Source organism: Rattus rattus, chromosome 17, assembly GCF_011064425.1.
Source record: "Rattus rattus isolate New Zealand chromosome 17, Rrattus_CSIRO_v1, whole genome shotgun sequence".
NCBI classification, from domain to species: Eukaryota; Metazoa; Chordata; class Mammalia; order Rodentia; family Muridae; genus Rattus; species Rattus rattus.
Genome location: NC_046170.1, coordinates 12972223 through 12990758, shown reverse-complemented (window position 1 = coordinate 12990758; position 18536 = coordinate 12972223). Strand labels below are relative to the sequence as shown.

The 18536-nt window shown below is 43.6% G+C and overlaps 1 protein-coding gene across 4 annotated transcripts; it reads right to left on the bottom strand.

Annotated features, from left to right (window-relative positions):
* Nucleotides 1-6970: 6970 nt before the first annotated feature.
* Nucleotides 6971-15882, bottom strand: LOC116886251 (pyrethroid hydrolase Ces2e-like). 4 transcript variants are annotated; one of them, XM_032887669.1, is made up of 13 exons: nt 15774-15882; nt 14805-15009; nt 13728-13866; nt 12961-13094; nt 12613-12871; nt 11778-11876; nt 11347-11487; nt 11160-11237; nt 10779-10923; nt 10235-10372; nt 9783-9855; nt 8877-9101; nt 6971-7530 (listed from the first exon to the last, which is right to left on the bottom strand). In XM_032887669.1, exons 1-12 carry the CDS (start codon nt 15877-15879, stop codon nt 8915-8917), a joined length of 1704 nt encoding a protein of 567 aa, XP_032743560.1. In that variant the 5' UTR covers nt 15880-15882; the 3' UTR covers nt 6971-7530; nt 8877-8914. The 4 variants fall into 4 exon arrangements, with proteins under 4 accessions (XP_032743560.1, XP_032743561.1, XP_032743562.1 ...); XM_032887670.1 differs by lacking the exon at nt 6971-7530 and having other exon boundaries at nt 8915-9101; nt 11160-11213; nt 11320-11487; nt 15774-15849; XM_032887671.1 differs by lacking the exons at nt 6971-7530; nt 11778-11876 and having other exon boundaries at nt 8915-9101; nt 15774-15849.
* Nucleotides 15883-18536: the final 2654 nt, after the last annotated feature.

Genomic DNA, 18536 nt, shown 5'->3' with positions numbered 1-18536 from the left:
TTCCTTATCGTTTTTTGATGAATTTTGGTTGAAAGTCGATTTTATTTGATATTATAGTGGGTACTGCAGCTTGTTTCTTGGGACCATTTGCTTGGAAAATTGTTTCCCAGCCTTTTACTCTAAGGTAGTGTCTGTGTTTACACTGAGGTATGTTTCATGTATGCAGGAAAATGCTTGTTCCTGTCCATAAGAACAACAAAGCCAACCAACCAGAGATCCCAGGGACTAAACCACCATCTAAGGAGTACACATGGACAACCCCATGGCTCCAGCTTTATATGTAGCAGAGGATGGCCTTGTTGGGCATCAGTGGGAGGAGAAGCTCTTGATCCTGCCAAGGCTCAATGCCCCATTGAAGGTGAATGTCAGGGCAGGGAGGCAGAAAGGGATGGGTGAATGGCTGTGGGAACACCCTCATAGAAGCAGAGGGAAGGAGTATTGAATAGAGGGTTTATGGATGGGAAACCAGAAAAGGGAATAACATTAATAATAAATAATAATAAATTTTAAAATATTCAATAAAAAGTTAACAAAAAGAGTCTTAGGGTCACCCTCCCAGACTCATGGAAGTTTTCATTGTTATATGTTCCCACCTTGTGCTAGAGATGCTACCCCACTTCTGATGCCAGTTTTCACTCCTAGTAATCTCTTCCTCCATTTTCTCCCCACTTTCCCCCTCCTGTTCTAATCCCCACTTTCTCCCACCAAGTCCCTCCACCTATCCCCCCTCCACAGCCACCCAAGATGTATTCTATTTTCCCTTGTCAGGTTCAAGAATCCTCCCTTGAACCTTCCTCATCATTTAATGGTTTTTTTAAAAAAAAAATTTATTAGATATATTCTTTACTTACATTTCAAATGTTATTCCCCTTCCCGGTTTCCTGTCCATAATTCCCCATCCCCTCCCCTCCCCCATACAAGTATTCCCCCCATACCTCTCCCTTACTGCCCCCCATATTCCCCTGCACTGGGGGTCCAACCTTGGCAGGACGAAGGATTTCCCCTTCCACTGGTGCCCTAACAAGGCTATTCTCTGCTACATATGCGGTTGGAGCCCTGGGTCAGTCCATGTATAGACTTTCAGTAGTGGTTTACTCCCTGGAAGCTTGTTGGTTGACATTGTTGTTTTTATAGGGTTGCAAGCTCCTTCAACTCTTTTAATCCTTCCTCTAATTTCCCCCAAGGTGGTCCTGTTCTCAGTTCAGTGGTTTGCTGTTAGCATTGACCTCTGTGTCTCTCAGAGAGATCTATATCCAGTCCCTTTCAGCATGCATTTTTTAGCTTCATCCATCTTATCTAGTTTTGGTGGCTGTATATATATGGGTCACATGTGGGGCAGGCTCTGGATGACTGTTCCTCATTTAATGCTTTTAATATTCTTTCTTTGTTTTGTGCATTTGGTGTTTTGACTATTATGTGATAGGAGGAATTTCTTTTCTGGTGCAATCTATTTGGAGTTCTGTATGCTTCTTGTATGTTTATGGGCATCTCTTTCTTTAGGTTAGAGAAGTTTTCTTCTATGATTTTGTTGAAGATATTTACTGGTCCTTGGGAGTCTTCACTCTCTTCTAAATTTGTTATCCTTAGGTTTGATCTTCTTGTTGTGTCCTGGACTTCCTGGGTGTTTTGGGCTAGGAGCTTTTTGCATTTTACATTATCTTTGACATTTGTATCAATGTTTTCTATGGTATCTTCTTCCCCTGAGACTCTATCTTCAATGTCTTGTATTCTCTTGGTGACACTTGCATCTATGACTTCTGATCTCCTCCTTAGGTTTTCTATCTCCAGGGTTGTCTCCCTTTGTGCCTTCTTTATTGTTTCTATTTCTATTTTTAAATCTTGGATGGTTTCGTTTAATTCCTTCACCTGTTTGGTTGTGTTTTCCTGTAATTCTTTAAGGGATTTTTGTGTTTCCTCTTTAAGGGCTTCTACTTGTTTACCTGTGTTGTCCTGTATTTCTTTAAGGGAGTTATTTACGTCCTTCTTAAAGTCCTCCATCATCATCATAAAATGTGATTTTAAATCTAAATCTTCATTTTCTGGTGTGTTTGGATATCCAGTATTTGCTTTTGTGGGAGAGCTGGGCTCTGATGATGCCAAATAGTATTGGCTTCTGTTGCTTAGGTACCTGCACTTGCCTTTAGCCATCAGGTTGTCTCTGGTTTTAGCTTGTCTTGCTGTCTCTGACAGTAGCTTGACCTTCCTGTAAGCCTGTGTGTCAGTACTCCTATAGACCTGTTTTCTTTCAGCGGGATCTGGGAACAGAAAGGTACTCCTGGGTGTGACCTGAAGCCTCCAGGTGGGTTGCTTGGAGCAGGAGAGTTGGTCTTACCTCTGCTCTCAGGTGTGTAGGAGTTCCTGGAGACTGGCTTTCAGCTCTTGGCACATGCAAAAACCTGAAGGGTCCTCTTGGGTCAGAAATGTGGGCAGAAGTAGTTGTCTCCTCTGAGTTCTCAGGATTGTCCACACTTCTTTTTTTTTTTTTTTAAGATGTGAGTAATTCTTTATGATATAGATATAGGTTTTTGAATTGGCATAAGAAAACAATCTGAATGAAAATAGATAGTCCAGAGAGTAGGGGATAATGAAGTCAAAAGAATAGCAGAAAGAGCCTGTAAGGTGTGAATATCCAGAGACAATGAAATGACACAAATATCAAGGTGACAATGAATTTGTTATTAAAACAGAATGTGTTTCAGAAAAATTACTGAGGTTTGGAGAGGGTGAAATGGTTGAAATAACATTTAAGAAGCCAGCTTTTTTTTAAGGGACGCATATGTGTTTATTAATTATATATAAATACATACATTGACTATTCGCACTTAGAAAACATGTCCCAAAGTAATATATATCACTGCTTTTATTATTCTAAATTTTTCCCAACAAATCAAATAAGTAAAAATGGCATACATCTGCATGTTCATGTGTCAAAGAAAAGAGGGATTGTCCACACTTCTGAGAGTCAAGTTCTCACCCCTATGGGGTTTGGGTGCAGGGAGCTGTGGGATCAGTTCAGCTCTGAGCACAGCAAGAAACAGCAATTGTCCATCCCAAATGACTTCTGTCTTTGTGTGACACCAGGCGGGTCGCTTGAAGCAGAAGAGTTGGTCTTACCTCTGCTCTCAGGTGTGTAAGCACTGATACAAGAAGAGTAGGTATCAGTGCACGTATGTACATATCTGAGGTGTCTGAATTCAGGAATGTGTGTCATATCTTTTGCCATTAGACCATTTGGCCACAGGCAGTAGGGGTTCACTGCCTTTGGTTGGAGGGGTCCCAAGGGCAGTGATGGTCTACAAGTTTGTACCAGATGCTTACATGAGGCTGATATCAATCAGCTTGTGTAGGGAAATGGGAGAATTACGGGATAGAGAATGTAGGGTTCGAGCCTGATCCTGTGGTGAGGCAGGAAAGGATGTCTTAGGTGATCTATTTCCTCATCGCCCTGTGTGAAGTATTCAAGGGGATTAAGATGGGGACCAAACATGTTGTATTTAAAATGGCTCAGAGTGCATTTTAATCAGGGTCTTTAGCTGAGCCATGACTAGATATAAAGGTCCTCAGTGGGTGTGAGGGAAGCCAAAGTGAAGGTTTTAGTCATGCTTGTTGAATATTGACTATCACTAAATATGTTAACTGCATCTGGCCAATCTCTGAAGAGTGAGAGGATGGCTAGCAATTCTCCTAATTGCATGGACCTGTGAAAGTTTGTTTAAATATTATTGGCTTTTTGTTTCCTGGGGGTGGGGTAGGTAAATAATATACCCAAATGCAGGCTTAGAGGTGCTGTAAAGCCAAAGGCTGCCTTAGGGATCGGCTGTTCTGACAATTGGCTGTGTATAGACACATCCATCATGAGCAAAATGGGAAAGTTTATGACTTGGAAAATGATTGTCTAATCTTCCCTGATAATTTATTTTAGAACACCTGGGCTGGTGGGTGGGAGCTTAGGCACCAGACCACAAGATCCTGAGAAAGCAGCAATACCATCTGGGGAGATGTTAAGTATTGTAAGGGCCATTTTAGCACCTTAAGAGCTGTAAGAAAAAATGTCATCTATAAATGGGGTTGTTGTGGGTGCAGAGGAGTAAGCAAGATCACTCCAATAGAGGATTCTGTCAGGAGGTTGAAAGACGGCTCCGATAGGGAGGGCTTACTGGGGAAACCAGCCCCCAGAGCTCTAGAGCAGGGTCAAATTTGCAAAGGCAAGCCTGTTAAAGACCACCATTAACTATTTTGAGGCCTTCTCTAGCCTCTGAGGTGACTTGATGACATTTCTGCCTTTTTAGGATCCCTTAAGAACTGAAAAGTTGTGTGTGTGTGTGTGGGGGGGTGTCTAATTGTCCAGATGTAGTAGGCAAACTAGGTGGGATCCAGGCCAAATTTCCCAGAAAGGTTTGCATGAATGCTAGAGTAGTAGGAATGGGGAAGATGATTGAAGCTTTGGAAGTTTAATAATATCAACTGTGATGGTGTGACCTAGAAATAGGTAAGATTCCTATCTTTGTATCTTTTCTGGGCTGTGTACAATCCAGACACCTGGAAAGCAGAGGGAAGGATTTACTATTACTTTCGTTTTCAAACTCACCTGGTAGAAGGGGTAAAGCCTCTTGGCTGAGCTGTTCCTTTACAAAGGCAGGAGAGGTGTCATCAATGCTTGTTCCTTTACAGACACAATAGGAGACGTTTCCATCTTTATTTATAGAAACAACTGCAGACTTTCCCAAAGCCTGACTGTTATCTGTAGGCAAAGGATGAGACTGTTCTGAAGCCTTGCTTTTGTTTACAGAAAGCCACCTCATCCTAATCATCTCCCTCCCCTTTTGCCAACTCAGTTTCTAGAGCCCTTATCAGGGTGGCAGTTGGGAGGGATGGCAACACCTGCATAGATATCAGCCAAGGGCAAAGGTCCAAGACTTTGTCATAAAACTTGCTTAATTGCCTGTCAGAAAATCTAAGTTGCCTTCTCTCCATGATTCCTTTTAACACTTTCAGCTGAGAGTTGGAGTTGCTCATAGTGCTTGGAGAGGTTCACTTATTGGCTGGAGAAATATTGTGGGTCCCCTATTCAGGAACTGGCTGTGGAAACAGGGACTGGGAAGTGGGAGCCCATGATGATGCCTGGGATTCAGAATCCAGAGACCAGCATCAGAGTGCAGATCTAACTTTATTGTTTATTATATGAGCTTATATATAGCTTTTTTTTAGCTAATTAGGACATGTTTATATATTCAAGGGCAAATTGGGGTACAACCTGATCTTTTAAGCAGAATCTGACTTGCCTATTCAGAAACCTGCCCAGGAGCCTGTAGGAGAAGGTCCAATCTCTCATAGAGATTTCCATGAAGATTGGGGGAGGGGGAGTGGGCACTGCTAAGGCCTTGAGTCCTTTGTATTGTCTCAGCAGTGTGCAGGGAGCCGTGCCAGATCATATACTGTGTACAGTGGATCAGAACTCTTCAAGTCTCGGGAGCCTGTGGCACCTTCCTCTCCGTCCACTTCCTCCTCCACCAGGTTTATCTCCACTCTGCCCTATGCCAGTTACTTCATACAGAATAGGACAGTGCTTTCCCAGACTGTGATTTGCACCAAGAAACTCTATTGTGCAAGGAGCATGTGCCTGTATTTTGAGGAGGGAGGACATTCTGCACCTTGCTAACTAACACCCTCTGTCCAGAACCATTCACAAAACACAGAGTGATAATTTACTCCTAAAAGTAGCTAGGGTGCCACCACAAATGCTTATCAAAGTAGATTGAGACTATAGAAGCACATGGACCTATGACAACAGGGTCAGCAAAGCCAGGTCCAAGAAATTACCATACACATTGGACTGAAGAAAGGGTGTAAATTATACCTATACTCCGCAATGAAGAAGGCACTTAATGTAATGAAGATGGCTTCTGCCATCTGATATCTGATAACTCAGTCTGTATGTACATTATCAGGTGATCAAGGGACCAGCATACGGAAAACTCGATGAAATCTTAGTAGCTTCCTTTTGACTTGTTCCCAACAAATGATCTGGCTCAGTTGAACAGTCCATATTCATTGGTCTTACTGGACCTGGTCTTATTCTCTCCTACAGCACCCACCACAGGCCCAACTCAAACCTTCAGTGTACAGTTCATAGTCCTGCAGGCCACCAGCAGGCTTTCTATCCCATTCCTACCTTTTGACAATGCTATCAACCTCTCAATGAAGCCTCTGTGAAAATCCTTGATCACTCTATGTATCATCAGTCTTTCATAGCATATATATATATTATGTGTGTGTTGAAACTGCAGTCAGAAGGTAATATATGAGAGAAGAATAAGTCAAAATAAAAAATATAATGATATATGCAGCCAGATTATAAAAGTATTATTGCATAATATGATCTAAGTGGTAAATGAATAAGATTACAATAAAAGAACCTATATAGAAGAAAGTCCACTTGATAAACTGTTGCCAACAAAACCACCATATCTTGTGGACTTTACTGTTATCCAGTTAATTCTGACATTATGGAAAGGCATGGACTTGCATGTTCATCCATGTTTCTGACATGGCACTCCTGATGTGTCAAGTGTTGGGTGAATAAAGTATGCTCTCTTCATCTATGCAGTGAAACCTGCAGTCAAGGGAAAGCATCACTTGAGTCTCAAACACACTGTCTTAATGGCAGAGGCAGTCACAAATTCTGTCCTGACTAGAGAGATGGGCCATTAGTGGTTCTAAATTATATGCAGTTTCCAAACCACAGCACCATAAAGAGGTTTGATGGATGCCAGGAAGCAGGGTTTGGTACAATAGTTCATCCCAGATCTCATGTCACAACCAAACATCTTCAGAGATGTGTGTGATGCTCCTTTCTCCCCTGGGGCTGTTGGCCATCAGTACATGAGGACAAAGGAAGCAGGGGTGGGGAGGAGGGCATGGGGTTCATATGGTGTGAGTACCAACAGAAGGATTGATTTCTGAGATCAGCTTCAGTGAGACAGGTCAACTTTATTAGGGGTGAACAGGCACTATGTAGATCTTGGGGTGTGGGTAGGGATTTCCAGGGTGAAGGTACATTATTTATTAGGGTGGGAATGTTTCATTTAGATGAAGAGGAATATGCCAAGAACCTGCTGGACAAGTTCATATCCTGAGAGAGGAAGTTGAATCTGTAATCTGGCCATAAGCTACGTGACTTTCCTCAGAGGATTTCTGGGGTTACAGGCAGGAGTGGCTGATTGGTCCTAACAGTACCTAATTATCATATGGTGGGAAGGACTGAGTGGGATGTATGTGCTGAACCTTGCAGCACTTGCAGGAAGCTTTGTGCAAGGCCATTCTCTAGATAAGGTCAGGCACCTGTGCTTAGAACACTTTCCAGATAAGATTGGGCAAAGGAGAGGAAACCCCACTGAGAAAGGGAGTCTTCCATTTTGCACCAGGTTCAGAGAGCTTATCTAGACATGGTCGACTTCAACCTTAATTGCAGGGTCATCCAACAGATGTGATATATCCATTCAAGTGTAGACTTTAGAGGCTTCAGAAACCCTAAGAACAAGAACAAACTTTAGAAGGTAAATAACCAAGAAACCCACTGAGACCTGTAGGATTTCCCTAACTACTGTCTCAGCTGGATTAGCCTAGGAACAGGTCTAGTCCTACTTTCCAGGAAAGTGAACCGATCACCATTTGGAAAAGAAATGGATGAGATTTCATATTCAAGGACAATATATACAAACATACTTTGGGTAGTTGATATCCTCAGTTGTTGGCACCAGAGAACTCTGATAGCTATTGTCAAAAAGCTTATACAGCTCAAATTAATTTTCTGAAACCTACTCCCTAATGTGATGGTATTTAGAGTTAAGACCTTTAGAAGATCCAGAGTGCCATTGTTTGTACATTTATCTAGAGCAATGGTTTTCAACACCCTTGAGAGTGGACTCCTTTTCATGGGTGTTGCCCAAGTCCATCTGCAAATCAGATATTTACATTATGATTCATAACAATAGCAAAATTACAGTTATGAAGTAGTAATAAAAATAATTTTATGGTTGAAGATCACTAAAATATGTGGAACTATATTAAAATGTCTCAGCACTAGGAAGGTTGAGAACCATTCATTTAGAGAGTACACAAGGTGTGATTATTAGGTAAAGAACCAACTCTTGCCTCACAGCGAATCTGATGGCATCTTGACCATATATATATATGAGTGTGTATCATATATATATATAATATATATACATATATATATGTGTGTGTGTTGTATATATGTATATATGTATCATATATGTTGTTTATAAATTACTCAACTTATGACTTTTTATTTTGATTTGGAGATAAGAATCATGCTATATTGTTCACACTAGACTGGAACTCTGGTGCTAATGCAAATTCTCCTATCTCACCCTCTAAATATCTGCCAAAATATCTGTCCCAAAACCTAGCTTTCAATTTACACCCTATTTGGAACAGCAGCCTGAAATTGGAAAGACAATGGGACCCTAGATAGTTAGCTTTTCTATTGGCCACTTGTAAGTATGAGAAAACATGAACTTGCTAAGAAAAGATGTGGAGTTTACATGGCCCACTGCATAGAATCAGTAGTCCCTAAAGCTTCTGATTTGTTTGTAGAGGGTCTCAGCTTTGAGTAGAGAAGAAGAGAAAAGAGGCCCTGGCACAGTGGACTGTGAAAGAAGATGAAGCATTTCAGGGCTCACACCTCCATAATTTTATGAGAGCATTTATTGATTGGTTTTAGTAAAGATGGCCTAGCAGTATGAGTAAAAAGTAACAGGCAGAGGGTTTTTCATGTGTTAGTTTATGGAGAAACATAGAAGTTTGGAACTCAAGCTCCTCAGTGGTATTTAGGAACCTTAGAATTTCCTTACCTGTACTCAAGTCTACACAGTTTTCTTGACACAGGACATTATAGCTCTGTGTGATTGTCCTGAGAACCCTTTAGCTCTTGGATCTTCTGGGGCAGAGTCTTTGTCCAGAACTGCAGCCTTCTGGCCTTCAGGGCTCGGCCCACGACAGGCTGGATGTCCAGCTGCAGGTACTGCTCATCATGGTCCAATGCAGGCCAGTAGGGTAGATCCTCACTGTTGGGATTCCTGTGGATATGCCACCCATCATGGAAGTGGTCCAAGCAGAATAGAGGGTTAAGAGTGTCAGAGCAGATGTCCTTATATAAGGAAGGACATAGATGTCACCCAGTAGTACTTGCTCCATGTACGGTAAGGTTACCAGAGCTGTTTTGTGTCTTCTTGTGTGATGGTTTGTATATGCTTTGCCCAGAGACTGGCACTATTAGGATGTGTGGCCTTGTTGGAGTAGGTGTGTCTCTGTGGGTATGGACTTAAGACCCTCATCCTAGCTTCCTGGAATTCAGTCTTCAACTAGCAGCCTTCAGATGAAGATGTATAACTCTGCCTGCCTGGATGCTGCCATACTCCCATGTTGATGATAATGGACTGAACCTTGGAACCTGTAAGCCAGTCCCAATTAAATGTTGTCCTTTATAAGACTTGACTTGGTCATTGTGTCTGTTCACAGCAGGAAAACCTCAAGATACCATGTATGAAGCAATATCTAAAGATCTACAAACTGTGGCCTAACCACCAGGTAATTGTGAGATGAACAGTAACCAGAATATATAAAGTGTCTATCTAAGTGAACCTTGTGTAGGATTCTATCAGATAATGAAGGGCATTTCATAGTACTGAGACCACCTCAAACAGAGACCTGGATGGCGACTCATTTTTGAGAAGGTTCAGGGAGGGACATCCTCTCACCCGTGACGTGCAAAGTTGGCCCAGTACTTTATCATCTTCCTGCTTAGCAGCTTCTCCTCCTCAGTGAGGACAACTGCAGACAGAGACAAAACAAGGTCTTAGCAACCCACTCACTGCAGCTGTCCACCCAAGCTTACAATCACCATCCCAACTATAGCCTGACCCTGAACTCAAAGCCTGGTTCTTCCTTCCAACAAGATCCAGGATCCAAGATCTAGCCAAGCCTCTAATTGAAACCTCTGAGTTTCATTTCTGCTCCAGTGTTCCTCCTAGAACAGGTTAGACTAGGAAGGATCCGGGTTCTAACTCTGGCGTACCATTGTCAACCGTGTATGCACTTGATTCTGTCCTCTCCCAGAGTCTTGATTTCCTGAGTTGGACTGAGAACTTGCTCTTCCTTCAGGGACCCTTCTAGGGCTGTCTGAAGTTCATGGAAAGTAAAGAAGACTCACATTTCATGTCCCAGAATAAGTATCCAATCACATAAGGAAGCTCATCACCATGGTCAGCCTTCACATGAGGTGGCCTGATATCCTTCAGGAAGTTGGACTGATGCTGGAACTCATAAAAATAGACAGGAGCATGGGAACCTGGGAGTGAAGACACATTATGACATAGTAATTTCTTATGGATGAAGAAGATGTTCTGCTTCATCTTTTATGCAAAGATGCCTTGGTATCTAATTAACTGGAATTACATCAGTTGAGTTCAGAGCTCCAGGCTAGGTTACTGCCAATGGGAAAAGCCTGTTAAGAGTCAACTCAGCCTTCCCACACTGATTACACAAGTTAGTGAGTAGCACAAACATGTTTTCTCACATGTACATAGATAAAATCCTACTGCCTTACACTAGACATAAGGATTTACTGAGGTAAGTGTCCTCAGGTGCCTGGTATAGAGACCAGATCAAGACATGCATCAGGCCTGGACACTACAGAGCTTACCTAGAATCACAATTCAGAGCTTCCCTCTTGGTCTTGTTATAGATATACTCACGCTGAAAGTGTGCTACTTGAAGAGCAGGAATCACAAATATGAAGTCCCCCATCATCTCATTGAACTGTATTTGGAGAGTCTTGGAATCCTCAGTGTCCCCCATGTACTCTTCCATCAACAAATCACTACACTCAGGAGGCAGCATCTATATCAGAAACATCAGAAAGACTGAAGTTAGTCAGACCATTGGATAGGGGAATAAGAGCCTTGAAATGGAGAAATGGAGCCCTGGTTGAGATAGGATACAGAAGCATGGTTGTAAGCTCTGGAATGAACCTACCCAGAAACACACACATACAACAACCTTTATTTCAGGGGTTGTTGTCTGGGCAGAGCAAATGGAATACCCTCTTTATTGGGGGAGAACCTATAAAATCTCACCATCTGTACTGCTGTGTTCTTCAGAACAGCCCGCATGGTCTCTCTGTTTATTTCCTTCATGGTGCTATCAGCGTGGAGCTGGGATATGAGGGCAATCATAAGTGTAAAATAGGATTGACCTGATTCTGAGTTTTTGCCACCCACAATATGAGCCCCAGGCTTTCCAGAGATTGGAACTGTGCCTCACCATGGGAATTATCCAACCATATTCATCACTATTGATACCAATGATGCTGGGGACAGGGTGAAAATCCACAGAGGCCAACAACTCCAAGGGGTGCCTGGGTAAGAACTTCCCATCTACCACACCAGAGATGGTCCTGACGATCTATGAGGTATTAAAAGTCAATGCTCAAAGTCAGTCCTATAGGTATTCAGTGCCTACTGAATTACCCAAACCATTTTTCCAATTTCCTAAATTGATCTCAGGATGCTTATCTACCTCCCACACCCACCCTAGAAGGGACCTTACACTTAGATTAGCCTATCGTGCTGTTCATTTTACACCCAGAACTAAAAAGACACAAAGATGTAAAGGTGAATTTGTTTAGAATAGTGTGAACTGTCTGTCCCACACTGTCCTATCGCCCATTCTCAAAGCCACATAATTCTTCCCACATTGTTAATAGCCAGCATCTCCTCTTCACTCTTCTCTCGTAGGCAGCTCATCAAGGTCTCTGAATCCACAGGCTCACATCCAGATAGGTTGGCTACCATCTGTAAAGAGACCATGCAGGAGCTGCCTCATCCTTCAAGGCAGATAGAAGAGTCTTCCCAATTCCATCTAGATGCTATTGAAGATCTGTACTATATGTGGTCTGGAGCAAGTATGAAATTGTTACTACATTCCTATTGCTCAGAGGTGATAGCCAGAAAGACAGTTCTACCCGCACAGTATTTGTTTTCTTTCCCTTTTAAATCAGTATAAATGTGTGTGTTCCTGTGTGCATGGGTGTGCATGCCTACCACGACTTGTATATGTGAATCTTCCTCTTCCACCTTGCTTGAAACAATGTCTCTTGGTTTGAAACAGCCTACACCAGGGTACTTGACCTGGGACACTCCAAAAGTCTCCTGTCTTTGCTCTCCATCAACCAATAGGAGCGTTGGGCTAAGACATATGTTACTGTATCAAACCTTTTATGAATCCTGAATATTTAAACTCAGGTCATCACATTTGCATAGCAAGCAATTTTGCCAATTGAGCCATCTCTCCAGCCCATGCATATTTTTTTTTAACTAATAATGGAAATTAGTGAGTACATCCTTGCTGGCCATATAGCATACATAGTATGAATAAAGAAGCCAGGAGTAGATTCCAACCTTTAAGGTTGGAGAAATAATGAGAAAAAGCTATTTCCTGTAGTTCATGCTTTTTCCAATGAAAAGAATGCCAGAGTTCTTATGTGTGAGGGCTGTGTTGCTCAAGACTTGGATGGTAGAGGGTACTCACTGTGTAGATCACCTCAGAGGTGTTGGAGATAAGGATAGGTAGTAGTGCCACTCCACTCTCCATGATGGCACCATGGAAGAGCCCTTGGGACATGGGGGACACAACATGTGAAGACACACTTGTGCCACCTGCTGACTCGCCAAAAATAGTGACCCGGTCAGGGTTGCCTCCAAAGTGGACGATGTTCTGCTGGACCCACCGTAGGGCAGCCACTTGGTCTAGGTATCCCCAGTTGCCTCTGGCATGTTCGTCTCCAGTGCTGAGAAGTAGCAGGAACAGGGATCACAGAGCTGTTCTATTTCTGTTTAATGTTAAACTCCCCATTGCCCTATTCAGTCCCGGGCTCACCTGAAGAAGCCCAGGATACCTAGGCGGTACTGGATAGTGACCACCACCACATCCTCAATGGCTGCCAGCATAGATCCATCATACGTGGAAGCCATGCCCCAACATAGCCCACCGCCATGGATCCATACCATCACCTGGAGAAATCAGGACAATGCCAAAGACTCCTTCACATCCCAAGCTCCACTGGATTGCTTATTAGATAATCAAATGCTTTGTTTCTGCACAGGTACACATACAGACAGAATTCTGAACCTGGGCCACAGATGGACTACTTAGTCCAATCAGAATTTTTCTATCTCTTCTCTCCTCACTGGGGAATCTTATTGTGGATTTGTAGCTCTAGATACAAAGTAGTACCACCACTATTCACAGAACCTTCAAAAGTAGAACAAAAAGAAGTCTCTTCATGAATGTCACTTCCCGGCTATTATCCAAAAGGAGCATGAAATCTCATTGGTGCAAGAGATTCTGAAGCTAGAAATTTGAGTGCCCTTGGCACTCTGCCCTTGAGTGCCTGAATAGGTCTGTGGGCTCAGGTTGGTAAAATGAGTCCCTAGTAGATCAAAGAGACAAGCCTCTGACATCTCAGAACTCAAATTCTCTGTGCCCTCCACCCAGGGTTTAACTGCCCACTACGTCTGAAAAGTCCTTCTTGAACCTATAGGGAAACTCTCTCATTGGTGAGGCTCAGTTTATTTTTTCCTTTCCAATCTGCCTGAGAAAGAAATCCTCTCCCCTTCATTCAGTTGACCATGGCTTGAACTCACAGGCAGATTAGAGTCCTTATGGGTGTGGGCTGGTGTGTAGATGCTGAGGTATAGGCAGTCTTCAGACATAGAGACAGGAGACCTGCTCATCTTAATTTTCAGATTTTCTAGATTCAGTCCATCGATATTCTGTAGACACCTGGTGGCAGTGACAGACCTTTATTCTAAGAGATATGCACTGGGTGAAAGCCTTAATCTGGATTTGCTTGCAGCCACTTCTATTGTTCCTCATAAAGCTAAGGCAGGATCCTCCTCCAAAGTCCCTTTCTAACAAGGTAAAGGTCACAAGATTCGTGGAAACTGGGGTAGAGCCTGACTTCCAGGGAGGCTTCCAGGTTGAAGGGGCCCTAGATGTTATTCTTTCTGAGTCAGGGATTGAGAGACTTCTAGGGGTCTCTATGATAATAATTGACTGCCTGTGTTGACATTCACCACTTCCTCTGTGCTCTTTAAGGCCTGGTGTGTTGGTTGGTTTTGGTCATTGACTTGACACCTTGTAGAATTACCTGGGGGGAAAAGTCTCAGTGAGGGCTTGTTTAGATCAGATCAGCCTTCACTCTGATGGATTGTCTTGATTATTTTAATGAAGGTGGGAAGATTTGCTCATTATGGGAGGGACCATTCCACAGAGAATAAGCTTCCCCACCAAGGGTAAAGAAAGTGAGCTGAGCATGAACAGGAGCTGAGCAGGAGCAGAAATGTACGCATTCTTTGCTTCTGATTACAGAGATGACATGACCAATTCCCTTCAGGTTTTGGGTTTGCAAATACCCATTACTTCTGCTCTCCTTGGGAACTTGTAGTGTATTCTACTAGACTCAGAAACTCCTGTTAGAAACATACCAAGCTTGGCATCAGAGAACTCTTGTCTTTGCTTCTCTATGCAGTCCTGCTGCTAACTCCCTGTGAGTGACAGACTGACCAGGACCTGGCAACATGGATCTACTCTAAACCTTAGCACAAATTCATTAAAGACTCCTGAACACATAGAGCAAATTGCTATGGAGCTGAGATGGAGGGGACACTACATTGTGGTACAGAGCTCTGACCTAAAGTCCTTTGGACCCCAGAACTTACATGGCAGGGTGGGATGTCCCATCTCTCACACCACTCCATGGCTCAGGTGGCTCAGGAGGTGCAAAGCGCAGTGGTCCTATAGGAGGCTTGGCAAAGGGAATTCCCAGGAAGGTGTGGACACCAGATTTAGTGTCCTTCACGTGGACAAAACTGCCTCTCACTTGACCCGTGTGCGTGTTTCTGATGGGGCTGGCTGAGTCCTGGCCTGTGGGTGGAGAGATGCCATCAGGATTGGATCTTTCCAGGTAGCTGCTACTACACTGTTACCAGATTAGTTGGGGAAGAGCTCTTAAGGCCTCTCAGGTCTAATGTGGGATATAGGGGTAGGGTTTTCCTTAACTTCCACAGCAGGGACCTCTCCCAGGGTCCATTTGAAGAGTACCAGGACACTTCTCAGAGTGTTCACCAAAGAGGTAGCACATCAAGAGCACAGAGGCACAAACATATTATCATTGTCATTATCGTTCAAAGTCAGTGATAAAGCCAACCACAGCTATGGGAGCACACAGGAGAGAACCATCCCACAGACCCTCTTCCTTCTGACCTGCATCGCATGCAGGGCTCTTTTTCTTTCCTTCTCTTTTTTTTAATCTTTATTAACTTGAGTATTTCTTATTTATATTTCGATTGTTATTCCCTTTCCAGGTTTCTGGGCCAACATCCCCCTAACCTCTCCCCCTCCCTTTCTATAAGGGTGTTCCCCTCCTCATTCTCCCCCCCATTACCGCCCTCCCCCCAACAATCACATTCACTGGGGGTTCAGTCTTGGCAGGACCAAGGGCTTCCCCTTCCACTGATTGCAGGGCTCTTTATAGCCTCTTTTAGGGGGCATTGAGTGTGTCTTACACATTTTCCTATTTCCTGTCCACCCTGTCATTCCCTCCCTCCATTCTCATAAGCTCAGCCTCTGACTCAGCAGAATTGGACGGCTCTGATCCTGGTCCTCGTTTGCTACTTAGGGAGTCTTACCCTGCACTTGGCAGAAGAGAAGCAGGAGCCCCCAGACCACAGCATTCAGCCAGCCAGGAAGACTTTCCAGTGGCATGATGGACTTCCAGGCCCGAGTCTGTGCCATTACAAGTGACAGAGTTTCAACAACAGTAAACAGAATATGTGTACCTTGTCCAGGCAGGGACAAGGAATTTGACCTAGTGGAACATAGGCAGGAGTTTTATTGGGCAGAGCAAAGTGCTTTTTGCAAGGGAGCTTTATTGACCAGTCCTAAATAACAGAAGCAATGGCCAGAAGGCAGAGCAAAGCTACCTCTACAGCTTCTGTTCTTTCCTTGGCCTCCTAGAAAGGTATAATGCACTGGCTGGTTTTATGTCAATTTGATACAAGCTAGAGTCATCCGTGAGGAGGAGCCTCAATTGAGAAAATGTCTCAGAGAATAGCCAAGATTTGGCTATAGACAAACCTATAAAGGACTTTCTTAATGATTGTTAGAGGAGGGCTCAGCCCACTGTACATGATGCCACCCCAGGCCAGTGGTCCTACATGTTATAAGAAAACATGCTGAGCAAGCCATGAGGAGGACACCAATGAGCAACACTCCTCCATAGACTCTGCATCAGCTCCTGCTCTGGTTCCTGCCCTACTTACATTCCTGCCTGCTCTAACTGCTTTTAATGATGAACTGTCACATGGAATTGTGAACAAGATAAACCCTTTCCTCCTCAAGTTGTTTTTGGTCATAGTGTTTTGTCACAGCCATAGTGATCCTAACAAAGACTCATAGAGTGGCTTCTGAAGCCCCTCTGGGATACCAAGAGTCCTGTCTTCAAACCTGAAGTCACCATGATCCCTGTCAAATGTATCAACCCAATGCAGATACTGGAATGAAGATCAAGGAGCAGAAAGCTGTAACAGGAGAAGCCATGGGGCGCCTGTGAGTAGGTACATAGTCAAGATACTACAGATGGAGAGTGTGCAAGGCCAAGATCTCTGAGTTTGACCTCTATCCTCAAGGGTCCTGTGCACTGTCAATGGGCCCTTGCCCATTACAGAATCTATACATACCCTCTCTCTTAGGTCATGGTAGTTTCATTGAAACACTGTAATTCTGCATGTATATCCTCCTTCCATATTCTATCCACTTCTATACCATGGCTGCTCTAATGGCCAAATCCTTATAAGAAAACTTCAATCACCTATCTACTTTGTAAATGTTGTTTAATTTTTCATATTTACTTATCATTGGGTGGGTATGTGTGTGCACATGCATATGTATGTAGGGGCATTCATGTGTCATGGCACATATGTAGAAGTAAAGGGACACTTGTAGGAGTCAGTTGTCTCCTTTTACCATGTGGGTTCTGGAGATTAAACTCAGGTCATTTGTCAGGGTCAGCAGTCCTTACCCACTGAGCAACCTTCCCAGGCCACACTTGATGAACATTTCATGGGCATTGCATTGCTGAGGGAAGTAAGGGATGGATGAGAAATGGAAGATAGTAGATCTTGACAGGTGGGGAACCTGTGTGCTGGAGTTAGATTATAGCTGAGATTGTGCATGTGGCAGCTGAGTAGGGTGGCTGGGACCTGGACATTTGTCTTCCTCATGACTAGAGTTGACTTCGCTGAGGAGGAAGAGCTTATGAGCAGGGGGATAATGAAGTGCTGAGTCGATTTTGCATGACACTGGTAAGAAGACAACCTCGCCAAATCTGTTTGTGATAGCCTTATAAACTTGTATAGATCCTTTATCACATGATTGGCTATTAGCTTAGGGATAGGTTCCACTCAGACTGTGGTACCATTTTAGTGTCAGTCAATGGTTATCTTTCAGGGACCTGGAGTGTGTATGGCCAAATGGCTCGAGTTTTGTATACAGGAGCCTGCTACAGAGAGAAAGAGTAAAACATCCCAGATGGCTTTCCTCCTTATGGAGTGACGCTTACTTGCCCCAGCCTCTAATTGAATCCACCATCACCAGCAGCTTTTTCTTAATCCAGAGGCCTTTTCTTTGCTCTGAGATACTCATTCAAATAAACATTGTGGTTTTAATTGGGCCTCTTTGATGCCAAGCCTGACACCATCATCGGGGTAGAGACAGGGACAGAAAGTTCAGTCTGCACTGGGAAGGATTCAGATCTAATCCTAGTACATCATTTTGAGCTATAAGATGGCTGTAAGAGGCTCTCCAAGAGCCTCCATTTCCTCAGTTGGATGGTAAGCTCAGACATCCCTCAAGAGCTCATCTGGGTCCCCATCCTGCTTATGGAGAGGGGAAAAAAAAGAAGATTCACATTTGTTATAACAGAAGGAAGATCCAAAGACAAAGAAAATATCATTACCATGGTCTGCCTTCCTGTTATGTGGTTGCATGCTGGAATTCACAGAAAAAGACAGGGGTATAGGAACCTGGAGGTGTGGAAATATAGGTCCTGACCTGTACCTGTCCCATCTCATCTTTTGTGTAAGGTATCTTGGCATCCTAGACAGAACAGATGGACACACTAAAACCCACATTGCTGATTCTCTCACAAAGTCTGATGGGGAAGAGGGACTACTGGCAGCCATGGAGCAGCACTTTCCTAATCATGGACCAACAGGGGGAGGCCCACAGAGAACTCCTCAATCAGCCCTCACCCAAGTGACTTGGGGGAGCCTCAAGCTTTCATAAACCAACCCCAGAGAATGTCCCCTGAAGGGGGAGGAACAGGACCCTATATCCTATTATTGTTCATGTGTGCAACTATAGCAGCCAATTCACAGACACATGCTGCTCCC

What these genes read in the sequence shown, in the direction of transcription:
- LOC116886251 (XM_032887669.1), bottom strand. Translation starts at nt 15,879, where the DNA reads ATGGCACAGACTCGGGCCTGGAAGTCCATCATGCCACTGGAAAGTCTT. An exon ending in CCTCTGAGGTGATCTACACA is followed by an intron (nt 11,877 to 12,612) that starts GTGAGTACCCTC and finishes GTCTCTTTACAG; the next exon opens with ATGGTAGCCAACCTATCTGG. An exon ending in CTTATTCTGGGACATGAAAT is followed by an intron (nt 9,856 to 10,234) that starts GTGAGTCTTCTT and finishes CTCTGTCTGCAG; the next exon opens with TTGTCCTCACTGAGGAGGAG.